The sequence below is a fragment of the Anomaloglossus baeobatrachus genome, chromosome 5, assembly GCF_048569485.1.
Source record: "Anomaloglossus baeobatrachus isolate aAnoBae1 chromosome 5, aAnoBae1.hap1, whole genome shotgun sequence".
Classification (NCBI taxonomy): Eukaryota; Metazoa; Chordata; class Amphibia; order Anura; family Aromobatidae; genus Anomaloglossus; species Anomaloglossus baeobatrachus.
Window position 1 is genome coordinate 525,081,678 of NC_134357.1, and position 23,180 is coordinate 525,104,857.

Sequence of the window (23,180 nt, forward strand, 5' to 3'; positions counted from 1 at the left end):
TTCCCTTACGGGAGGCATGTTACTTAAACGTTGCACATATAAAACCGGGACGGGACGGACCGGGTCCTTCTCACCACACCCACCAAAAATAACCTAGCCCTGATGCTACCTCTAAAACACAGGTTGGCACCCCTTGCCCAAGTCCAGGATAGGTCCGGGTGTTGCCCAAACAGGCCGGGTAAAAAGTTCCTTACCCGGCAGTCTTTTTCAGGGACCCCGCGTCCAGGGGACCCATGAAACAGAAGTTAGTCACCGGTTTTGCTGGTGACAGGGCCTCGACCGACTCTACCGCAGGCCCATCCTCCAATCAGCCTCTCCAGAGACTGCGGCATGGTGAGAAGGTTGGTCTGGGGCTATTTACAAAACCCAAAAGTTTATGGGTTAGCCTGCAAGTTCACGGCCATTGTCTTTTTAACTGAAACATGGGATCTGTAAAGGGATCAACAGATGGTCCCAACGGGGACTTTGCAGGGAAGTTAGCCGGGAACCACTACCTATTCCATTCTCCACCATGGGTCTCCAGTACCACCTTCACATGTTACACTGCTCCGGATCCTGGTGGTAGCTTGCCGCAGGTAACCTTTCTCCGTATAAATGCGAGCATGCACATCCATTTTACCCTTTCCTCGAGCAGCGATCTCCCTACGCAGCTGCTGTTACTGCCGCTCCCAGTCTGGGGCACGGGTTCCGTGTCTCGCCTCCTGCTCAGGAGCCAGGCCCACTCGGGTGCCCTCGGCGCCGGCTACAACCGGCCTCTCATACTGCTGTGGGCCCCACTGATCAGTGGCCTGCTCCGCCTCTCCGCAGGTGTACTTGGGAGCGGCCGGCACCGCGGCCGGGGTAGACCTCCGGTCGGGTGCTGCCTCCGTTGCGGCCGGGCGGACTGCCGGGGCCGACGTCATATCTGCTGCGGCTGGGCGGACTGCCGGAGCCGACGTCATCACTGGTGCAGCCAGGCTCGGGGCCGGTAGGGATGTCGTCAGCAGTGCCGGAGCGATGGTGACGGTAAGGCCTGAGGGCCCAGCAGCTAGGTCCTCCCCCATAGATGGTACGGTCCCCGCTGCCACGGACTGGGGCAGCGGGTTGGTCGGGGCGTTGGCTGCGGACACGAGCGACGAGGGAAACAACGTGGTGGACAGGAGCAGGCCGGAACCCTCAGCCGGGACGGCCGGTTCCTGGGGAACATAGGGGCGTGGATCGCTGCTTACCCGCTCCTCCGAGATCATTTCCACTTCGCGCGCCCGGACAGCTGCAGCCAGGCCCTTCATCTCCGACGCCCACTTCGCCAGCATGAAGTGGACTTAAGCCTGGATCGTCTGACACATCCTGCCGCGTTGGTGTCCAGGAACGGGTTTCTGCAGAGTCCTGGCGTCACTGCACTTCACATCACTAGTTACAAGCCGCTCCGTCCTCCCCCTTGGTCTTTTGCAAGCACTCCTTTTTGCGGCCTGTTAGTTTCGTTTTACGACCTCGGGGTTCACCTTCCGGCCGTGTTCCCAGGGGGCGGGGCTTCGGCTTTCGCGCCCTTTTCTCGGAGAAGAAGACGCTGGGCTGTAGTTTTCGTGCCCAAAATGGCGGCAAAAATGGCGACTTCTGAAAATTTTGCAACGGATCACCGCTGACTGTCCAATACAAGGCACACTTCCACAAGGTAAGGATGGGTAAGTATCCTGTTCGTGACGCCAAGTTTTCGTGGTGTGCCGCCCTTGTGTCAGCAGCCGGCGCTGCTCAGATCCGGGCCTTCAGGGATGGTGGCTCGAGGGTCTCCGGACCCGGGGGTCTCGCGGACATGCCGAATAAAAAGGGGGGACATAGATGTATGGGCTAGGCCGCATTAAGATTGTGACGCCACTCACGGTGTGTGGTGAGGTGGGACACTACCGCTGCAGTTGTGGGGCACCCAGGGGAGATGTTGCGGCAGCTAGCTGTTAACCCCTCCGTGGGTAGGGATGGTGGCCCCGCCCGGGACCCGGGGTCTCAGTGCAGGGTATAGTGACCGCAGGGAGTATGTTTGTGTTCTCTCTGTTAATAAACCACACAAGTCTCCGGTAAACCAAGGTGCTGGAGGCCGGTGCCGCGGCCGGTTGCATTCGGGTCCCCCACCCGGCTGGTGGTCTCTATCCTTTTCTCTGCACTTTTTTGTGTAAGGTGGACTTCCTAGTGTGAAACTCAGGAGTCCGCTGCCGGCTGTATGTGGCCTAAGGAGCTGTGCCCGCAGACGCTGGCCCATGGGATCTATGGGCCCTGGCGGTGACCTTCTATCCCTATCGGTGGGTTGTCGTCTTCTATGAGGGACTTTGGGTGGGACAGGACCTCTAGTCCTGGCCTCAATCGGTGAATTAACCAGTCCTCTTGTTTCCTGTTCTGGCTTCAGGGTCCGAGTACCAGGTGGCACCAAAGCAATGCAGAAAGTGTCCAGGAATTTATACTATCAGAATGTTGCTGCAAAAAACGGTTTCCTTGGCAAGAAGTATGTAGACAAGTAATAAATGTATATCAAAGTTTCAAGAGCAGAAGTTTAGTGGGTGTAAGGCACTTAGTTGTGTTATTGCTTTTTTTTTTTCTTTCTTTTTACGGTTCTGCACTTTTTTTTTTCCCCCTTTGCCCCTCCACTTATATCAGGCTAACCAAGGACCTTGGATCTTCACTAGCGCTGATTGAATGCCCCAAAAAACGGTACCGGCAGATCACTGACAGATTTAAAAATAAGTCCCATCCGCTTCGGAATCCAGTGCCCAGAATCTGGAGATTTGGAGATTAAAACGTCTGTGGAGGGCATAGGGGGGTAGGAGCACACGCGGTGTACTCACTGCGGCGTTGTCATGGCAGCATACTCCTTCTGTGTCACGCTTTTACCTTCCGAAGCCAACAACTCAATATTCACTACTTTGCCTGCCCACCGGTGCGTGTAATTGGTTGCAGTTAGACGCGCCCCCACCCTGAGTAGCAGCAACAAATCACAGGCGGCAGGACAGCCGTTGGGCGGTAAAAGTGTCTGCCAGTCAGTATCATGGTAAAAAATAAATAATTAAATAAAACAATCGGCAGGACAGTTATAGAGCGCTGCCGCAGCCCCAGCTGTCCGGCTGTATCTGTGCTGTGTATCCAGTGCCCACAGTCACACGTGTGAGGCTTTGCCGGGTGATGCCATGGCAGACTCTCGCGAGGCATAACCCTCAAGCATCACCCTGAGAGGCATCACCCTGAGAGGCATGACATCACCCGGCACAGCCTGCCGTTCTCTGAACATGAGTGTGCAGGTACCTAGAAACACATGCACGCTCCTGTCAGAAGAGTGCTGCTGTGCCGGTGATGCGCTGTTAGACTCCTGGGGGTCTGCCAGGCATAACATCACTCGGCACAGCCTGCCGTTCTCTGAGTATGAGCGTGCATGTACCTAGAAACAAATGCATTCAATTGTCAGACTCGCGAGAGTCCCTCGCAAGTGTTACTGCAGCTTAAGAGAAAACGCATGCGGCTTTTTTTTTTTTTTTTTAAATTAAATAAATAATTTAAAAAAAAAACCCCGACGTGTGGTCACACCTAATTTTCATCCCCAGCTATGATAATGCCGGCTGGGGGCTGGTATTCTCAGCCCACAGCTGCCCGGTATTGCCACATCTATTAGATGTTACAATCCTGGTACATTACTGGCCCTTCCCATTGCCCTGGTACGGTGGCAATCATGGTAATGAGAGGTTAATAGCAGCGCACAGCTGCTACTAAGCCCTAGGTTTCTGATGGCACAGGCTTCTATGAGATACCTGCATCACAAACCTGTAAATAACAGTAAATAAACACACACAAAGAGAAAAATCCTTTATTTGGAATAAAATACAAAACACGCACTCTCCTTCACCACTTTATTAACCCCCAACACAGGCCTCCAGCTCCGGTGTAATCCACACGAGGTCCACGATGACACACCCAGCTCCACTACATCTCAGAGCAAGCAGCCATAGAGAAGACTGCCAGCCCTGAGTGTAGCCTATTACTGAGCCGCGATAAGCGATGACTGTCACAGGCTGGGAGGCGCGTCAGCCTGGAACCAATCACAGATGAGAGGATGGCCGGTGGGCGGGGCAAACATGGAAAGTTGCGTGTATGCGATGCACAGTGCAGGAATGCGTGACCTGGAAGCAGTGTGCCGCCATGATACCGAGTCTCGGTAAGTATGAAACTCTCACTTATTTCTTCTTTTCTTTATTTTTACTTAATTGCCGCATCCGGATCGTGCACCCAGAATCCCGTGCCTGGGTCCGGCACCCTAATATCGTTGAAACCGCGCAGATCCGCTCAGCCCTACTCAGGAGGTGAAGACTGAGTATTGGTGGGAGAGGTGTATGAATGCTGGAGGCGGTGGGCTACTTCTATCCTTTAGTGACGGTGTCTGGTAAGGAGAAGGAAACTCTCTGTGGAAAGGTAAAATCCAAGCTGCCATTTATCCTAAATCAAGCGAGGCCCCAAGCATAGCGAGATCAAGAAAGCCACAAACTGCTCAAAGCCAAGATGGTTTTAGATGCCAACATGCTACCTATCCTCAGGAGGAGTTTGTACCCAGCTCCACCACTGCCTTTTTTATGTACATCTTTTTGTATTAATAAATCCATTTTTATGGACCTTGGAGTGGAGCCACTTTTTCTTCTTCTGTGGATAATCCTTCGGACATTTGCTCTTATCTGAATGTGCTCCTCCTTGCTCAAGCTCGTTTTGTTACAAGGACAGGAGCAGCTTTTCTTCGGCACTAAACTTTGTAACTTTTGTATTTCTTTTTCATATTTGAAGCCCACTAGAGGTCACTAGCATCCGCAGAAAGATGCAATAGAATGGTCGAGCAAGCCGTAAGTCAGTCCTGGGCAGTCACGTAGGTAGAGAAGGATAAGTGGAGCCGGAGTCAAGTGAGAGCGGAGGGTCAGAAAGTCAGGAGGTATCGTCAGGAGCCAGAGGGGAGCAGAGCAGTAGTGAGATAGCAAGCTGGGTCGTAAACCGAGAAGACAAGTAAGTATAGAGGGAGTGGAGACAGGATAACAAAGCAGAGAGCGGGTTAGGGAGACAGGGAGGTAAGGCAAGACGGAAAGGACGGAGGTCAGGGAAAGGAGTACTAGGTAGCGGGCAGCATCAGAACAGACTCACATGGACCAGAAGTGCACACTGCAGAGCAGGAACTATTCACTGGTGGCGTACCAAGGAAAACAGTTCCAAGATAAGGCAGCGTGACTCCTGGAACGAGGCACAACAGAATAGGGTCCTTCCATTGGGCCTAACCCTGGAGAATGCAGACAGCAGGAAACTAAACACATACAATGGCTCTTCACAAGCAAAGTCATACGAGAATCATAACAGTAATATTTCTGATTTTATTAAACTGTTTAAGCACCAAGTCCAGGAAAGTGTCAAAAAAATGACCCTGGCTTTCAAAGGGTTAAAAGCTCAATTTTGGAAAAAGATGTATTAACATGTAGTCCTGTGTCATATAGAAATGATAAAATCCATAAAGTAGCCTATAAATGGGGCCAGCTATAAAGCTGACCCCCTCCTTTGGAAACAAGTAATTAAAGAGAATCCTCTAGCAGATGTGAGGCCAATCTCAGCTTGAATGCACAAGAATGCAGAAAAGCACAGATTTATGATCGGTAGAGATAAGAGCACCACTTGAACAGAAAAATAGCAGATAAATTAAAATCCTTTGTTTCACAATATAGAAAATATGAATGAAGGTTTTATGAACTGCATTGATATAATAGAAAAGTCATTAATTACAAATTTGTGATAAAACAGAGAATGCAAAGCATTGTTCTGCATCATTGGGTGATGACCAGGGTCCCACCAAATGGAGATTGGCCAGAGAGATGAAAATATCTATGCAATGTCTCCTATCTATGAACAGATAAAATCATGATAGGAAAGATGACAGTAATATCTTCTGCCTGGGACATTCAGTGGCAACAATATTGTAAAAGTTGGGAATCTCATAATTTTCTAAGATTTATGCCTGCTTTACACCAGACGATCTATCGTGCGATAGATCGTCGGGGTCACGGTTTTTGTGACGCCCCTCTGGCATCTCTTGAGACGTCGGCCTGTGTGACACCTCCTAGCGACACAGTATCGCTCACAAATTGTGAGTCGTGTACTGGTTGCTAGGTTTCATAAAATCGTTTATTTTACTTTGCGCCGGTTGTTCATCGTTCCCTTGGCAGCACACGTCGCTCCGTGTGACACCACAGGAACGATGAATAGCAGCTTACCTGCGTCCCGCGGCTCCCGTCGGCTATGCGGAAGGAAGGAGGTGGGCGGGATGTTTACATCCCGCTCATCTCCGCCCCTCCGCTTCTATTGGCCAGCGGCCATGTGATGTCGCAGTGACGCCGAACATCCCTCCCACTCCAGGAAGTGGATGTTCGCCGCCCTCAGCGACGTCGCACAGGAGGTAAGTACGTGTAACGGGGGGTTAACGACTTTGTGCGCCACGGGCAATCAATTGCCCTTTGCGCACAAACGACGGGGGCGGGTACGATCGATCGTGAAATTGCACGATCGGTCGTCCCGTGTAAAGCAAGCATTAGACACATCCTGCCATCCAGCTGTGTTATGTGTCACCAGAGGGGAAGGATGTGGGTGTAACTTGTGTTAATAAAATGCTAATGCCAATAATGATCCTCATACAACATTGCTGTATAGGATTGTTCCACATTCCATTGGAGTCCTTCTTTCTATAAATCTGAATCTACAGTTATATGGAAAAGTTTGGGCACACCTATTAATGTTAACCTTTTTTCTTTATAACAATTTGGGTTTTTGCAACGGCTATTTCAGTTTCATATATCTAATAACTGATGGACTCACTAATATTATTGAATTGAAATAAGGTTTATTGTACTAACAGAAAATGTGCCATCTGCATTTAAACGAAATTTGACAGGTGCATAAGTATGGGCACCTCAACATAAAAGTGACATTAATATTTTGTAGATCCTCCTTTTGCAAAAATAACAGCCTCTAGTCGCTTCATGTAGCTTTTAATGAGTTCCTGGATCCTGGATGAAGGTATATTTGACCATTCCTGTTTACAAAACAATTCCAGTTCAGTTAAGTTTGATGGTCGCCAAGCATGGACAGCACGCTTCACATCATCCCACAGATTTTCAATGATATTCAGGTCTGGGGACTGGGATGGCCATTCCAGAACATTGTAATTGTTCCTCTGCATGAATGCCTGAGTAGATTTGGAGCGGTGTTTTGGATCATTGTCTTGCTGAAATATCCATCCCCTGCGTAACTTCAACTTCGTCACTGATTCTTCCACATTATTGTCAAGAATCTGCTGATACTGAGTTGAATCCATGCGACCCTCAACTTTAACAAGATTCCCAGTGCCGACATTGGCCACACAGCCACAAAGCATGATGGAACCTCCACCAAATTTTGCTGTGGGTAGCAAGTGCTTTTCTTGGAATGCCGTGTTTTTTTGCCTCCATGCATAACGCCTTTTTGTATGACCAAACAACTCAATCTTTGTTTCATCAGTCCACAGGACCTTCGTCCAAAATGTAACTGGCTTGTCCAAATGTGCTTTTGCATACCTCGGGCATCTCTGTTTGTGGCGTGCTTGCATTCGCATCACTCTCCCATACAGCTTCTCCTTGTGCAACATGCGCTGTATTGTTGACCAATGCACAGTGACACCATCTGCAGCAAGATGATGCTGCAGGTCTTTGGAGGTGGTCTGTGGATTGTCCTTGACTGTTCTCACTGTTCTTCTTCTCTGCCTTTCTGATATTTTTCTTGGCCTGACACTTCTGGGCTTAACAAGAACTGTACCTGTGTTCTTTCATTTCCTTACTATGTTCCTCACAGTGGAAACTGACAGTTTAAATCTCTGAGACAACTTTTTGTATCCTTCCCGTGAACAACTATGTTGAATAATCTTTGTTTTCAGATCATTTGAGAGTTGTTTTGAGGAGCCCATCATGCCACTCTTCATAGGAGATTCAAATAGGAGAACAACTTACAAGTGGCCACCTTAAATACCTTTTCTCATGATTGGATACACCTGCCTATGAAGTTCAAAGCTCAATGAGGTTACAAAACCAATTTAGTGCTTCAGTAAGTCAGTAAAAAGTACTTTGAAGTGTTCAAAACAAGAAATTGATAAGGGTGCCCATACTTATGCACCTGTCAAATTTAGTTTAAATGCAGATTGCACATTTTCTGTTAGTACAATAAACCTCATTTCAATTCAGAAATATTACTGAGTCCATCATTTATTAGATATATGAAACTGAAATAGCGGTTTCAAAAACCCAAATTGTTATAAAGAAAAAAGGTTAACATTAATAGGGGTGCCCAAACTTTTTCATATGACTGTATGTGTGTGATCCAGGTTCATTTATTTGCTCTCGTTATTCCCTTTCATGTAATTGTATATGCTGTATTGTTTTGTTTACCTTTGTAACATCTTTTATGTTTATAAACACTGCCTACTTTTCAGATTAAATATCTAAAATTAATAGTGTATGGCTTCGGGATGTGGTTTTTAGATTAAGAGGAATAAAGCTACCTCTAACATGTGTCCAATCGACCTGTATAAGCAAAAGACCCAGATTCCAGCAATGTGTCACTTACTTGGCTGCTTTCTGAAGTTTTGATAAATAGTTTTATCTGCATAAGATCTACCAGTTCTCAAAATGCTCCTGTGTATAACCCCACCCACACCACTGATTTGCAGCTGTGTAGAATGAGCATTGAGAACAAGCTGCCAATCAGGTGGGGGAGCCGGGTTATACAGAGCTAATGGAGATGGAGGGTACATGGCAGCAGTTTTACTAGCTCTGTAGTGATAAACCCCTAGCGATAATACAGTAATTTTTATCAAAACTGCAGCAAGCAGTAAATGACACATCATTGGAATCAGAGTCACAGTCTGTCACGGGTAACAGACAGTCCTGCGGTGTCCAACAATAGAAGGTCACAGCATTTAGCTGCGCAAAATACTTCCTGACTTTCTATTATTTCTACTGTTAGTATTCAGTGTACTGGTATCTCCTCTGCTGGTTTTTCATCCTTTTTTCTTTAAGACCCAGCGGAGCTCCAGTATTTAAACCCAATTGGAAATAAAGATTATAATCTTTATTTCCAATTGGGTTTAAATACTCTCATTTTCCCTGAACTTGTGCTGGTGATATTCAGTTCTTTCACAAGCTCTGGATGCAAGCAGGCGGCTTGTACATACCAGTAGGAGCATTGTTGCTCTTTACCGAACTTCTGAGTCGTCTAGAGATAAGTTGTATATTGTTTCCCCTTGTTTGTTATCCCTGTGTGTCCTTTAGTGCCTTGTGGGGTTGACGAAGAGCTCATCCCATCCGATCCCTACCTAGGGTCCAGATCATGGTCAGCCTAGGGTCAGGTATCCAGCTCTGCTCATAGATGTGGAACCTATCTAAGGTGGTGAGGGAACCCAGGGCCCAGCGGTAGGCTTGATCAGAGGTCACCATCTCCCCATTTGCTACACACAGGGTTTCTCTTTCGCCATTCACTTGGTACTTCCCTGTACCTAATATGACACTGTCTTTATATTATTCTGATTTTTAATTAGGGGGTAAACACTTAGTGACAGAATCCCAGAAAATTCACAAATCCCCAGCATACAGTTAGGTCCAGAAATATTTGGACAGTGACACAAGTTTTGTTATTTTAGCTGTTTACAAAAACATGTTCAGAAATACAATTATATATATAATATGGGCTGAAAGTGCACACTCCCAGCTGCAATAAGAGAGTTTTCACATCCAAATCGGAGAAAGGGTTTAGGAATCATAGCTCTGTAATGCATAGCCTCCTCTTTTTAAAGGGACCAAAAGTAATTGGACAAGAGACTCTAAGGGCTGCAATTAACTCTGAAGGCGTCTCCCTCGTTAACCTGTGATCAATGAAGTAGTTAAAAGGTCTGGGGTTGATTACAGGTATGTGGTTTTGCATTTGGAAGCTGTTGCTGTGACCAGACAACATGCGGTCTAAGGAACTCTCAATTGAGGTGAAGCAGAACATCCTGAGGCTGAAAAAAAAAGAAAAAATCCATCAGAGAGATAGCAGACATGCTTGGAGTAGCAAAATCAACAGTCGGGTACATTCTGAGAAAAAAGGAATTGACTGGTGAGCTTGGGAACTCAAAAAGGCCTGGGCGTCCACGGATGACAACAGTGGTGGATGATCGCCGCATACTTTCTTTGGTGAAGAAGAACCCGTTCACAACATCAACTGAAGTCCAGAACACTCTCAGTGAAGTAGGTGTATCTGTCTCTAAGTCAACAGTAAAGAGAAGATTCCATGAAAGTAAATACAAAGGGTTCACATCTAGATGCAAACCATTCATCAATTCCAAAAATAGACAGGCCAGAGTTAAATTTGCTGAAAAACACCTCATGAAGCCAGCTCAGTTCTGGAAAAGTATTCTATGGACAGATGAGACAAAGATCAACCTGTACCAGAATGATGGGAAGAAAAAAGTTTGGAGAAGAAAGGGAACGGCACATGATCCAAGGCACACCACATCCTCTGTAAAACATGGTGGAGGCAACGTGATGGCATGGGCATGCATGGCTTTCAATGGCACTGGGTCACTTGTGTTTATTGATGACATAACAGCAGACAAGAGTAGCCGGATGAATTCTGAAGTGTACCGGGATATACTTTCAGGCCAGATTCAGCCAAATGCCGCAAAGTTGATCGGACGGCGCTTCATAGTACAGATGGACAATGACCCCCAAGCATACAGCCAAAGCTACCCAGGAGTTCATGAGTGCAAAAAAGTGGAACATTCTGCAATGGCCAAGTCAATCACCAGATCTTAACCCAATTGAGTATGCATTTCACTTGCTCAAATCCAGACTTAAGACGGAAAGACCCACAAACAAGCAAGACCTGAAGGCTGCGGCTGTAAAGGCCTGGCAAAGCATTAAGAAGGAGGAAACCCAGCGTTGGGTGATGTCCATGGGTTCCAGACTTAAGGCAGTGATTGCCTCCAAAGGATTCGCAACAAAATATTGAAAATAAAAATATTTTGTTTGGGTTTGGTTTATTTGTCCAATTACTTTTGACCTCCTAAAATGTGGAGTGTTTGTAAAGAAATGTGTACAATTCCTACAATTTCTATCAGATATTTTTGTTCAAACCTTCAAATTAAACGTTACAATCTGCAATTGAATTCTGTTGTAGAGGTTTCATTTCAAATCCAATGTGGTGGCATGCAGAGCGCAACTCGCGAAAATTGTGTCACTGTCCAAATATTTCTGGACCTAACTGTATGTATCATAAATGTTACTTGCTTTTCACAAAGAGATAGACCCCTTTTTCTGGTCTCTTCTACACCCATAATTTAAACTGTAATAAAGGTTTGTGGGCAGAGACGAGTGAACCTAAATAGTAAAGTTCAGTGTTTGTACCAAATACAGACTTTATAAAAAAAAAAATCAGTTTTAGAGTTCGGAGTTCGGGTGCTTTATTTATCCTAACCACTTGATCTAGCATCGCTGTGCTCGGGTACACTCAGTGCTCGGCCAAGTGCGAGTCGCTTGCAGTGTTTGAATGGCTTTCACGGGGAGGTAAAAAAATTGCTATAGAATGTATTGTGCACAAGGAGAAAACTCTGTCCTCCCTCACAAGATACTAAATGCTCTGTTTATTGCCGGTTGAATGTGGGCGTAGACCCGAGCTGCCCAACGAGTGACTTCCAATGGGGTTCATGACAAGTCCGGTTCCCGATCTGAACGTTATCTAAAGTCCGACTGAAAGCTGAACCCGAACTTCAATGGGTGCACTTATCTCTATTTGTGGGTAGCCCCACAAAAAAAAAATCCCTTGGATATCAGACAAAAAAACTAAAGGATTTTATATATTACAACAATTATCCTTTATAAAAAGATCATTTTTATAACATTAACACTAGAAGTTCCAGAGAGGGGTCATTTAACATTTCTACCTTTGGAATCCAGAGACTGGTCGAATGACCTGAAGGATTTTAGCTAACACCCTATAATCACCGTTTTTTGTTCTGTAATTAAGGCCATTAGGGGTACTTCTCGCATAGCGAGATCGCTGCTGAGTCACGGTTTTTGTGACGCAGCAGTGACCTCATTAGCGATCTCGCTCTGTGTGACACTGAGCAGCGATCTGGCCCCTGCTGTGAGATCGCTGCTCGTTACACACAGTGCTGGTTCATTTTTTTTGACGTTGCTCTCCCGCTGTGAAGCACACATCGCTGTGTGTGACAGCGAGAAAGCAACGATCTGAATGTGCAGGGAGCCGGCGTCTGGCAGCCTGCGGTAAGCTGTAACCAAGGTAAATATCGGGTAACCAAGGGAAGCCCTTTCTTGGCTACCCGATATTTACCTTGGTTACTAGCGTCCGTCGCTCTCAGGCTGCCAGTGCCGGCTTCCTGCACACGTAGCTGGAGTACAGATCGGGTAAATAAGCACAGAGGTTTGCTTATTAACCCGATGTGTACTCTGGATAGGAGTGCAGGGAGTACAAAGGTAAATAAATATCGGGTAACCAAGCACTTCATTACCCGATATTTACCTTAGTTACCAAGTGCAGCGTCGCTTCCACGCGTCGCTGCTGGCTGGGGGCTGGTCACTGGTCGCTGGTGAGATCTGCCTGATTGACAGCTCACCAGCGACCATGTAGCGACGTACCAGCGATCCTGACCAGGTCATATCGCTGATGGGATCACTGGAGCAGCGCTAAAGTGTGACGGTACCCTTACTGTCGCACCACAGGAGGTTGTTGTTTTCCATTGAGTTTAGCCATTTAGTTTCTACTTAGTTCTATTCAGTTTGGACTAAGGGTCAATTGACCTTCTTTCGGGACTTCAGGGGGGAGCTCAAAATTTTTAGGACTTCGTGTTAAGAGCCCAATTTATCCGGGAGCCACTCTTGATTAAGTGGTGCATGCCTCTTCATGAATCCGGAGCGTTTGACGAGTGGTATGTGCCTTCTTGTACCATGCTAGAAATATTACTTCCTTCAGGGACTGGAGTGAGATTTCTGGCAAAGGGAACGCCACAGCTTGTCATGAATTAAAGTAGCTGTGCTGTCACGCCCCCGTCCCACCCAAGTTCTGCCAATTTTGGAAAATGCCAAAAGCCACCAAATGTTGACTCAACTTTCTGAATTTTTGAGACTTTTCAGAGCTTTTGTGACAATTTTTTTTACATAAATGCTTTGATGATTTGGGACCAGAGTGTCTTAAGGCTATGTGCCCACGCTGCGGAAAATGCGCGGATTTTGCCGCGGATTTTTCAGAAATCTGCAGCACAGCTACTCCCCAGCCCTTTCTATGGCATTTGGGAATTGCTGTGTCCACGGTGCGGATTTTTCCGCAGCGGAAATACTGCGGATTTCACTGCGGAAAAATCTGCAGCATGTCAATTATTCTTGCGGATTTACCTGCAGATTTTGCCCATTCAATTGAATGTCAAAAAACGCAAAATCCGCAACGAAATCCGCACCAATGGAAAGGTGCGGATTCCGGGGGAATGCTGCGGATTTAGCTGCAGAAAAATCTGCGGATACAGAGTCCCGTGGGCACGTAGCCTTATAACTTCCACATATTTAGGATGCAGTGTGATTCAAGTCTCCCCTCACTAATTTTGTGTGAAATGCCTACAGGTCTGCGCCAACTCAAGAGGTTTACAGGCAAAATCATCACATCTAGACACTAGAGAAAGCTAGGCATGAACAATATACAGTATATTTTACAAGCATTTATTGACAAAACAACAAGATTTGAAATGCAATTATATACAATGTCATATACGTCAGAGTTCCTATCTCCAATCTGGGGCTGCACTTTTTAGTAAATAAAGCAGTGGGAAACCTGAAATTAGTGAATTATCTAAATATAATCCAGTATCAAAACTATTCAAAAATATTCCTAAAGGCTCTCAAAAGGGCTATCAGTGTGTCAGCTAAAAAAGAAAATGAATATTCACTGCTCCCCACACCATAATCCCGCCCACCTCTAGACAATGAAGGCAGCGCTAACCAAGAGGTGGGCGGTATTATTTGCGTGGGGAGCAGTGAATATTCATTCTCTTTAATATTGGGTACACATGACTACCCAGCCGCTGGCTTACTGCTGTAGCTGGGCGATCACGTGTGTTTATTAGAGAATGAATATTGACTGCTCCCCAAGCCCAAAATCCTGGCTGTGGGGAGCAATGAATATTCTGCGAGCTGATGTCTGCGTGTAACTGGGGGCACATGGCAGCAATGTCATGCGCTGCGCCGTTTACATGCTAAAGTCACTTGCCAGCATCAGAAGAGAACACCATGCACCGGGCGAGCGGAGGGATGGTGAGTATAATCATTTATTTTCTTATGTGTGCAGCGTGATGGGGAAATATATACACGAATGGGCCTGAGATGAGGGTCATATTTACAAGGATGGGGACATATGTACTAGAAAAAGAGCCATATATACCAGGATGGGGATCATATATACTAGTATGTGATAAAGATAGGCAACATATATACCAGGATGAAAGACATATATACGAGTATGGGAGACACATATACCTTGAAGGGGCCCAGTATGGGGGGACATTAGTACAGGATTGGGGGATTTTATCTCCGTAACAGTGTCAGCAGCAGATCCTACCCATAACAGTGCTTCATGACCACATTTTTTGCGTTAATTTTTTCCCTATATTCCTCCTTCAAAACTTAGGTATGTCTTATGGTCAAAAAAATACAATAATTTCTAAAAAGAAAGAAAATGGTTTTTTTCCTCACAAAGTCTTACTTAAGGAACTGTAGCTTATTTTAGGATAAAACCCTTTAAATTAGGATACATCATGATGGCTTCTCTGTGTGACTCATCTGACAACAGGACCTAATTAATGATAAAAACATTTGGCAAATTCTGAAAGCAAAAATGGCTGCTCTGCTCTGTTTGTTTTCTGATGTGGGCAAGACTTCATTTACCAGTTAAACATTTCAATTTTTCACAACATGAAAAAGGTTCCTTCCCTGTGCGGCTTCTTCACATGTTTAACAAGATGTGATTTCTGAGAATTACATTTTCCACATTCAGAACATAAAAATGGTTTATTTTGTGTGATTTTTTTGATGGTGAACAAGACCTGATTTCCAATTAAAACATTTTCCACATTCTGGGCATGAAAATGGCTTCTCCCCGGTGTGACATCTTTGATGCACAACAAGTTCTGATTTCCAATTAAAACATTTCCCACATTCTGAACATGAAAATGGCTTCTCCCCACTGTGAGATCTTTGATGCTGAACAAGTTTTGATTTCTGAATAAAACATTTCCCACACTCTGAACATGAAAATGGCTTCTCCCCGGTGTGACATCTTTGATGCACAACAAGATCTGATTTCCGAATAAAACATTTCCCACATTCTGAACATGAAAATGGCTTCTCCCCTGTGTGAAATTTTTGATGCTGAACAAGTTTTGATTTCCAATTAAAACATTTCCCACACTCCGAACATGAAAATGGCTTCTCCCCTGTGTGACATCTTTGATGCACAAGAAGTTCTGATTTCCAATAAAAACATTTCCCACACTCTAAACATGAAAATGGCTTCTCCCCAGTGTGAGATCTTTGATGCTGAACAAGTTTTGATTTCCGAATAAAACATTTCCCACACTCTGAACATGAAAATGGCTTCTCCCCGGTGTGACATCTTTGATGCACAACAAGTTCTGATTTCCAATTAAAACATTTCCCACACTCTGAACATGAAAATGGCTTCTCCCCAGTATGAGATCTTTGATGCTGAACAAGTTTTGATTTCCGAATAAAACATTTCCCACACTCTGAACATGAAAATGGCTTCTCCCCGGTGTGACATCTTTGATGCACAACAAGATCTGATTTCTGAATAAAACCTTTCCCACACTCTGAACATGAAAATGGCTTCTCCCCAGTGTGACATCTTTGATGCACAACAAGTTCTGATTTCAAATTAAAACATTTCCCACACTCTGAACATGAAAATGGCTTCTCACCGGTGTGAGATCTTTGATGCGGAACAAGATCTGATTTCCGAATAAAACATTTACCACATTCTGAACATGAAAATGGTTTCTCCCCTGTATGAGATCTTTGATGCATAACAAGGTGTGATTTCTGAATAAAACATTTCCCACATTCTGAACATGAAAATGGCTTCTCCCCTGTGTGATATCTTTGATGCCTAACAAGGTGTGATTTCTGAATAAAACATTTTCCACATTCTGAACATGAAAATGGTTTCTCCCCTGTATGAGATCTTTGATGCATAACAAAAGCTGATTTCTGAATAAAACATTTCCCACATTCTGAACATAAAAATGGCTTCTCCCCTGTGTGACATCTCTGATGCTTAACAAGATCTGATTTGAAATTAAAACATTTCCCACACTCTGAACATGAAAATGGCTTCTCCCCTGTGTGACGTTTTCCATGGTCAACAAGACTTGATTTCCTAGTAAAACATTTACCACATTCCAAGCATAAAAATGGGTTCGCCCCTGTATGATTTTTTTTATGCATAACAAGATTTGATTTCTGAATAAAACATTTCTCACATTCTGAACATGAAAATGGCTTCTCCCCTGTGTGAATTCTTTGATGCTCAATAAGATTCTGATTGAGTATCTTCTGAGTAAAACATTTTTTACATTCTGGGCATGAAAATGGTTTCTCCCTTGTAGAAGCCGTTTCAAGTTCCACATCCCTTCTGTAACTTTTATTTTGCTTACAAATCTGTGATAAATCGGAATTTTGGTCTTGTTTGAAAAGATCAGATGTTAAAACTTTCCGAGGAAGGACTGGAGGTATATCTGGGACAACAGTATGCTCTTCATATGCATCATGTGTGATACTTTCATCATCTGTTTTACATTCTGAAGATAATAGATTTCCATCTGAACTCCCAATACAGTCATCTGCTAAAAATAAACAGAATGTTTTAATGATATTATCTTGAGAGTACATTTTTTTTAAACCATAATATCAGAAATTAAATTAGGAAAAAATGTATTCTGAATCTGTTGTCCAATTTCGACATATCTAATGATATGTCGTCGGGGTCACAGAATTCGTGAGGCACATCCGGCATCGTTAGCGACGTTGTTGCGTGTGACACCTACGAACGCGCATTAACGATCAGAAATACTCACCTAATCATTGATCGTTGACACGTCGTTCATTTTCAAAAGATCATTGCTCGTTCTGGAAGCAGGTTGTTCGTCGTTCCTGAGGCAGCACACATCGCTATGTGTGACACCCCGGGAACGATGAACAACAGCATTCCTGCATCCTCCGGCAACAAGGTGGGCGTGACGTTCATTCGGCTGCTCTCCGCCCCTAAGCTTCTATTGGTGGCCCGCTGTGTGACGTTGCTGTGACTCTGCACGAACCTCCCCCTTAGAAAAGAGGTTGTTCGCCGGCCACAGCGAAGTCGTTAGGACGGTAAGTTTAACGCATCCTAGCGATAATGTGCGCCACGGGCAACGATTTGCCCGTGACGCACAAACGACGGGGGCGGTGCAAACGCTAGCGACATCGCTAGCGATGTCGCTGCGTGTAAAGCAGTCTTAAGAGTAGCCATAGGCGATCCTCCCGATGGTCGGGATTGGGGAGACTCGTCCGATTATTTTGTAAAGATCGAGATCGGGATCAAGATAACACGATCTTGCGTCCGATCACCGATATTGGTATTGACAGTTATGGGATGGGGCGGGAAAGGGGGGCTGTAAAATAAAGAATACACTCAACAATAAACATTGTCATTATACTTACAGGTTCCGCGACGCGTCCTGTACTCTGTCTCCCACCGCTTCCGAGTACGATCATCGCTGTGTCCTCCCGGTAACCAAAGGACCTTTTGTGACGTCATAGCCATGTGATCAGTCACGTGGGCATGTTGTATTATCTCATTGGCTACAGACTGGGTCACATGGCTATGACGTCATGCAAAGGTCCTGTAGTGTCAGCATGCTTGCCGGTAGACGGTGCTCGCCCGAGCTTCCAGTACTCGGTATATTTGGCGACCGCCGTATACCGGCGAGATGCTCGGGCACATGCCTGGCCCCCCTCCCTGCATGTTGGCGCTCTTTACAGAGTCAGCCCACATGCAGGGATTGGCTGCCACAGCCGGTGATGAATAGCGGCGCCGGGAATCAGGTGATCAGAGATCACCATTGCTATAGTAACCCGCTCGTTAGGTTACTATGGCAACAGTGGCAGCGGTGATGGCAACAGTGGCATCGGTGAGGTCACCGTTTACCAACCCGCAGCCTCTGATCACTAATTGAGTGATTAGACAGCGCGGGGAGCAGCAGCAGCATTTTTCCACCCCCCCCCCCCCTGTGCATTCTGATATAGCAGAGCTAGATCGGTGACAGAAGACTAGAATCGTGGAGGGGTGAGAGGGATTAAAAAAGATGGAGTCCCTAAGTGTGTCTGTGTATTTAATTCTATTAAAGTATATTTTCTCTGTGTGATGTCTTTTTTTGAACCCTTTATTGGAGATTCTTAATGGCCGGGTCAAACTTTCCTGACATTAAGAATCTCGGGCTTAATACCAGCTGGTAAAACAAAGCTGGTGTTAACCCCTTATTACCCAGCGTGCCACCCGCTACCAGGGCCACTGGAAGAGTTGGATACAGCACCAGCAGACGGCACCTCTTTAAAAGCGCCATTTTATGGGGCAACTGCGGACTGCAATTCGCAGTGCAGGGGGGCCCAGAAAGCTTGGGCCACCCTGCGCTGTGGATTCCAATCCCCAGCTGCCTAGTAGTACCTGGCTGGACACAAAAATTGGGCAAAGCCCACGTCGTTTTTTTTAAATTTTTTCATGAAATTCATGAAATAATTAAAAAAAAGGCTTCCCTATATTTTTCGTTCTCAGCCGGGTACAAATAGGCAGCTGGGAGTTGGGGGCAGCCCATACCTGCCTGCTGTACCTGGCTAGCATAAAAAAATATGGCGAAGTCTAAGCCACTTTTTATTTATTTTTGGCAAAAACGTTTTTTTGAAAAAAGGGCCTCCCCGTATTTTGATTGCAAGCCAAGATAAAGCCAGGCAGATGGGGGTGGCAGCCCGTAGCCATCTGCTTTATGTGTGCTGAGAATCAAAAATATGGAGCGCTTCATCATTTTTTAAAATTATTTATTTACTCTTATACAACTGTATATTGTGTACAATATATACAGTACAGACCAAAAGTTTGGACACAGCTTCTCATCTCTAGAATAACTGTTAAGAGGAGACTTTGTGCAGCAGGCCTTCATGGTAAAATAGCTGCTAGGAAACCACTGCTAAGGACAGGCAACAAGCAGAAGAGACTTGGTTGGGCTAAAGAACACAAGGAATGGACATTAGACCAGTGGAAATCTGTGTTTGGTCTGATGAGTCCAAATTTCAGATCTTTGGATCCAAAGACCGTGTCTTTGTAGAAAAGGTGAACGGATGGACTCCACATGGCTGGTTCCCACCGTGAACCATGGAGGAGGAGGTGTGATGGTGTGGGGGTGCTTTGCTGGTGACACTGTTGGGGATTTATTCAAGATTGAAGGCATACTGAACCAGCATGGCTACCACAGCATCTTGCAGCAGCATGCTATTCCATCCTGTTTGCGATTAGTTGGACCATCATTTATTTTTCAACAGGACAATGACCCCAAACACACGTCCAGGCTGTGTAAGGGCTATTTGACTAAGAAGGAGAGTGATGGGGTGCTACGCCAGATGACCTGGCCTCCACAGTCACCAGACCTGAAACCAATCGAGATGGTTTGGGGTGAGCTGGACCACAGAGTGAAGGCAAAAAGGTGAACAAGTGCTAAGCATCTCTGGGAACTCCTTCAAAACTGTTGGAAGACCATTTGGGTTACTACCTCTTGAAGCTCATCAAGAGAATGCCAAAAGTGTGCAAAGTAGTAATGAAAGCAAAAGGTGGCTACTTTGAAGAACCTAGAATATAAGACATATTTTCAGTTGTTTCACACTTTAAAGGAGTGGTTCACTCATTTTTTTTATTTTCTCTAGGAGTTACACTTACTATTATCGGCGTTTTCTGCATTGGCATCTATTTCCAATTCTGGCACTGAGCGGCGCTATCCTGCACGCTCAGTGCCTGTCACATGACCCCCTGGAGCTGTGGCCGCCAGTATACTCTTACGTCCCGACAAGTTCCGGGCTCTAAAACTTGACGGGTACGTCAGAGGAGGCTGGAGCCACTCAGATTTAGTGACAGGGCTGTGGGCGGTGACAACCGCACGTCACAGCCCAGCATCAAGGGGAGGATCCGGAGGACGTCAGTATGGAGCGCTGAAGACGGCTGAGCGTCGGGCAGATGGTGAGGCACGGGGCGCCAGGGTGGAGTACAGGGGGGGATCTTCAGCTGAAATCCCCCCCTGTCACGTAAGTATCTGATCACACTCTCCACCCGCCCGCTCTGCTGCGATGTCAGGAGAGCGGGCGGTGTCGGGCTGTGTGATCATGTGCTCCTCCAAGCAGCACTACAGGACGCAGCAAGACACTGACAGGCTGGTCCCATGCAGCACCGCATGTGTCAGAGCAGCGCATGTCACCGCTCTGCCACCTGTCCTGCTGCATGGGACCAACTGTCTGCACTCTGTCACCTGCACCACAAGTCACAGAGTGGAGACAGTTGGTAACAGAGCACCTCTCTCCCCCTCTCTCTTCTTTCCCCACTCTCTTCTCTCCACCCCTCTCTTCTCTCCCCCCACTCTCTTCCCCGACCCCTCTTTTCTCTCCCTCCCCTCTTCCCTGCCCCCCTCTTATCCCTCTCTCCTCTCCCCCCTCTTTTCCCTCCCTCTCTCTTTTCCCTCCCTCTCTTCCCTCTCTCTCTCTCTCTTTTCCCTCTCTCTCTCTCTTTTCCCTCTCTCTCTCCTGGCATGGTCAGTACAGAAATCTCTAGATCGTGGAAGAGTGAGAGGGAGTAATAAACATGGAGTCCCTACTGTGTCTGTGTATTTATTTCTAATAAAGTATTTTTCTCTGTGTGATGTCTTTTTTTTTTTTTAACCCTTTATTGGAGATTCTTAATGGCCAGGTCAAACTTGGCCTGACATTAAGAATCTAGGGCTTTATACCAGCTGGTAAAACATAGCTGGTATTAACCCCTTATTACCCAGCGTGCCACCTGCCACCAGGGCCACTGGAAGAGTTGGATACAGGGCCAGAAGATGGTGCTTCTATGAAAGCGCCATTTTCGGGGGCGGCTGTGGACTGCGATTCGCAGCGGGGGGCCCAGAAAGCTTGGGCCAACCTGTGCTGCGGATTCCAATCCCCAGCTGCCTAGTTGTGCCTGGCTGAACACAAAAAAATGAGCGAAGGCCACGTCATTTTTTTTTAAAATTACTTCATGAAATAATTTAAAAAAAATGGGCTTCCCTATATTTTTGGTTCCCAGCCGGGTACAAATAGGCAGCTGGGGGTTGGGGGCAGCCCGTAGCTGCCTGCTGTACCTGGCTAGCGCACAAAAAATATGGCGAAGCCCACGTCATTTTTTTAAAAAGTTTTTAGGCAAAAATCTTTATAAAAAAAAAAAAGGCCTCCCTGGATTTCCATTGCCAGTGAAGGTAACACCAAGCAGCGGGGGTTAGCAGCCAGTAGCTGCTTGGGTAATCCTTAGCAATAGAAAATGCAGCGGGAGCCCACACTTCATTTTTTTACCCCTAACCCTAGGGTTAGGATTATGTGATTTTTTTTTATTATTATTTTTAATGAATTTAAAAAAAAAAAAAAAAAAAAAAAAAAAAAAAAAAAAAATCGACACAGGCTTCGCCCATCGAGCACCAGAGCATTTTACTGCTCATTCATCCCTACTCCTGACCACAGCGCCAGCAGAACACGTAATCAGATGGCTCCAGTGTCGGCCGATTACTTGTTCTGTGTCCCCCTGCATCCATCGAAGTCACCTGAGTTTAGTCCAGCACTGGAGTCAACTGATCTGAACTCAGCTGAACTCCAGCCCGCACACGATGGATGCAGGGGGACACAGAACAAGTAAGGTCTAAGCCACACGGTGAGAAAAACAGTGCAAGTGGAGTGCGATAAAACATTGCATTCCATTCGGACCAATATTAGCCTGTGTGTCAGCGCACATGAGCAATTATTTTCTCAGCCCTAATTGGACCGAGAAAATAATCGCAGCATGCTGCAATTGTAATGCAAGACTCTTTCTCTTTTACCCATTCAAGTGTATGGGGTGAGAGAAAAATCACACTGCGCTTGCGGTACATCGGTGTACCGCAAGTGAAGAGCGAGAATCACAATAGCCGACTACGTAGGAGAGAGGGAGAGAAATCCCCCCCACCCCTCCTCAGTGCTGGCCCGCCCCTCTTGAGTGCCGGACCTCCAGCTGAGCGTACCATAGTCAATGTCCCAGTCAATGAAGAACAGAATGTTCTCTATTGGCTGGGAGAGCCGTGCAGTGACCTGAGCCAACATCAATAGGTCAGCCCATGTCATTGCAGGGCATGATGAGTGCTGCTGTCAGGAGGTTAGTGAGGTACATTACCTGAGATGATCGCTGCACTCCTGACAGCAGCGCTGTCACTGAGTTCAATGACCGCCGCCTTCACAAACCAAGTATCGCGAGCGGCCCGTAATGTCACCACTAGTCACAGTCTCGGGTCGACAGCGAGAGGTGATGTGACAAGAGGTGGGCAAAGAAGTGCTTCCGTGTTGCTTCCGGGAATTTTGCGGACCCATTGACTTGTGTTGAGTCACGGTTCGTTATTACGGAACAGAATAGGACATGTTCCATAATAACGGAGCGGACATACGGCATCCGATGTGTTTTGTTTTGTAGGATCGGATGCACATGAAAGTGCTACCGTGTGCCATCCGATCCTACACAAAAGACATTGAAAAGATGGTCCTGTCCGTGGGTCCGCAAAAAAACAGGAACTGACCAGGACAAACGGAACGGTCATGTGAATGAGCCCACCTGCAGCTATTGCAGCGTGTGCGGGCTGGGAGATCAGGAGTCAGCTGACTCCAGTACCGGCCGATAAATTCTGTGTCCCGCTGCAGAAGGATCCAGTAAAATAACGGTTGCATGCGCTGCACATTTATTCCACAGGATCCGGTCATAAGCGGTTTGCGGTTTTTTGCCTACAGGCAAAAAAAACG

General features: G+C 46.1%; 1 protein-coding gene across 1 annotated transcript in view; it reads right to left on the minus strand.

Annotated features, from left to right (window-relative positions):
* Nucleotides 1–5,691: 5,691 nt before the first annotated feature.
* LOC142312892 (uncharacterized) overlaps nucleotides 5,692–23,180 on the minus strand; it is a 21,618-nt gene continuing 4,129 nt past the window's right edge. The window contains exons 3-4 of the mRNA XM_075351878.1: nucleotides 16,146–16,960; nucleotides 5,692–5,727 (exon numbers count right to left, since the gene is read on the minus strand). Coding sequence (XP_075207993.1) covers nucleotides 5,692–5,727; nucleotides 16,146–16,960 — 851 coding nt within the window. The remainder of the gene's footprint in view (nucleotides 5,728–16,145; nucleotides 16,961–23,180) is intronic.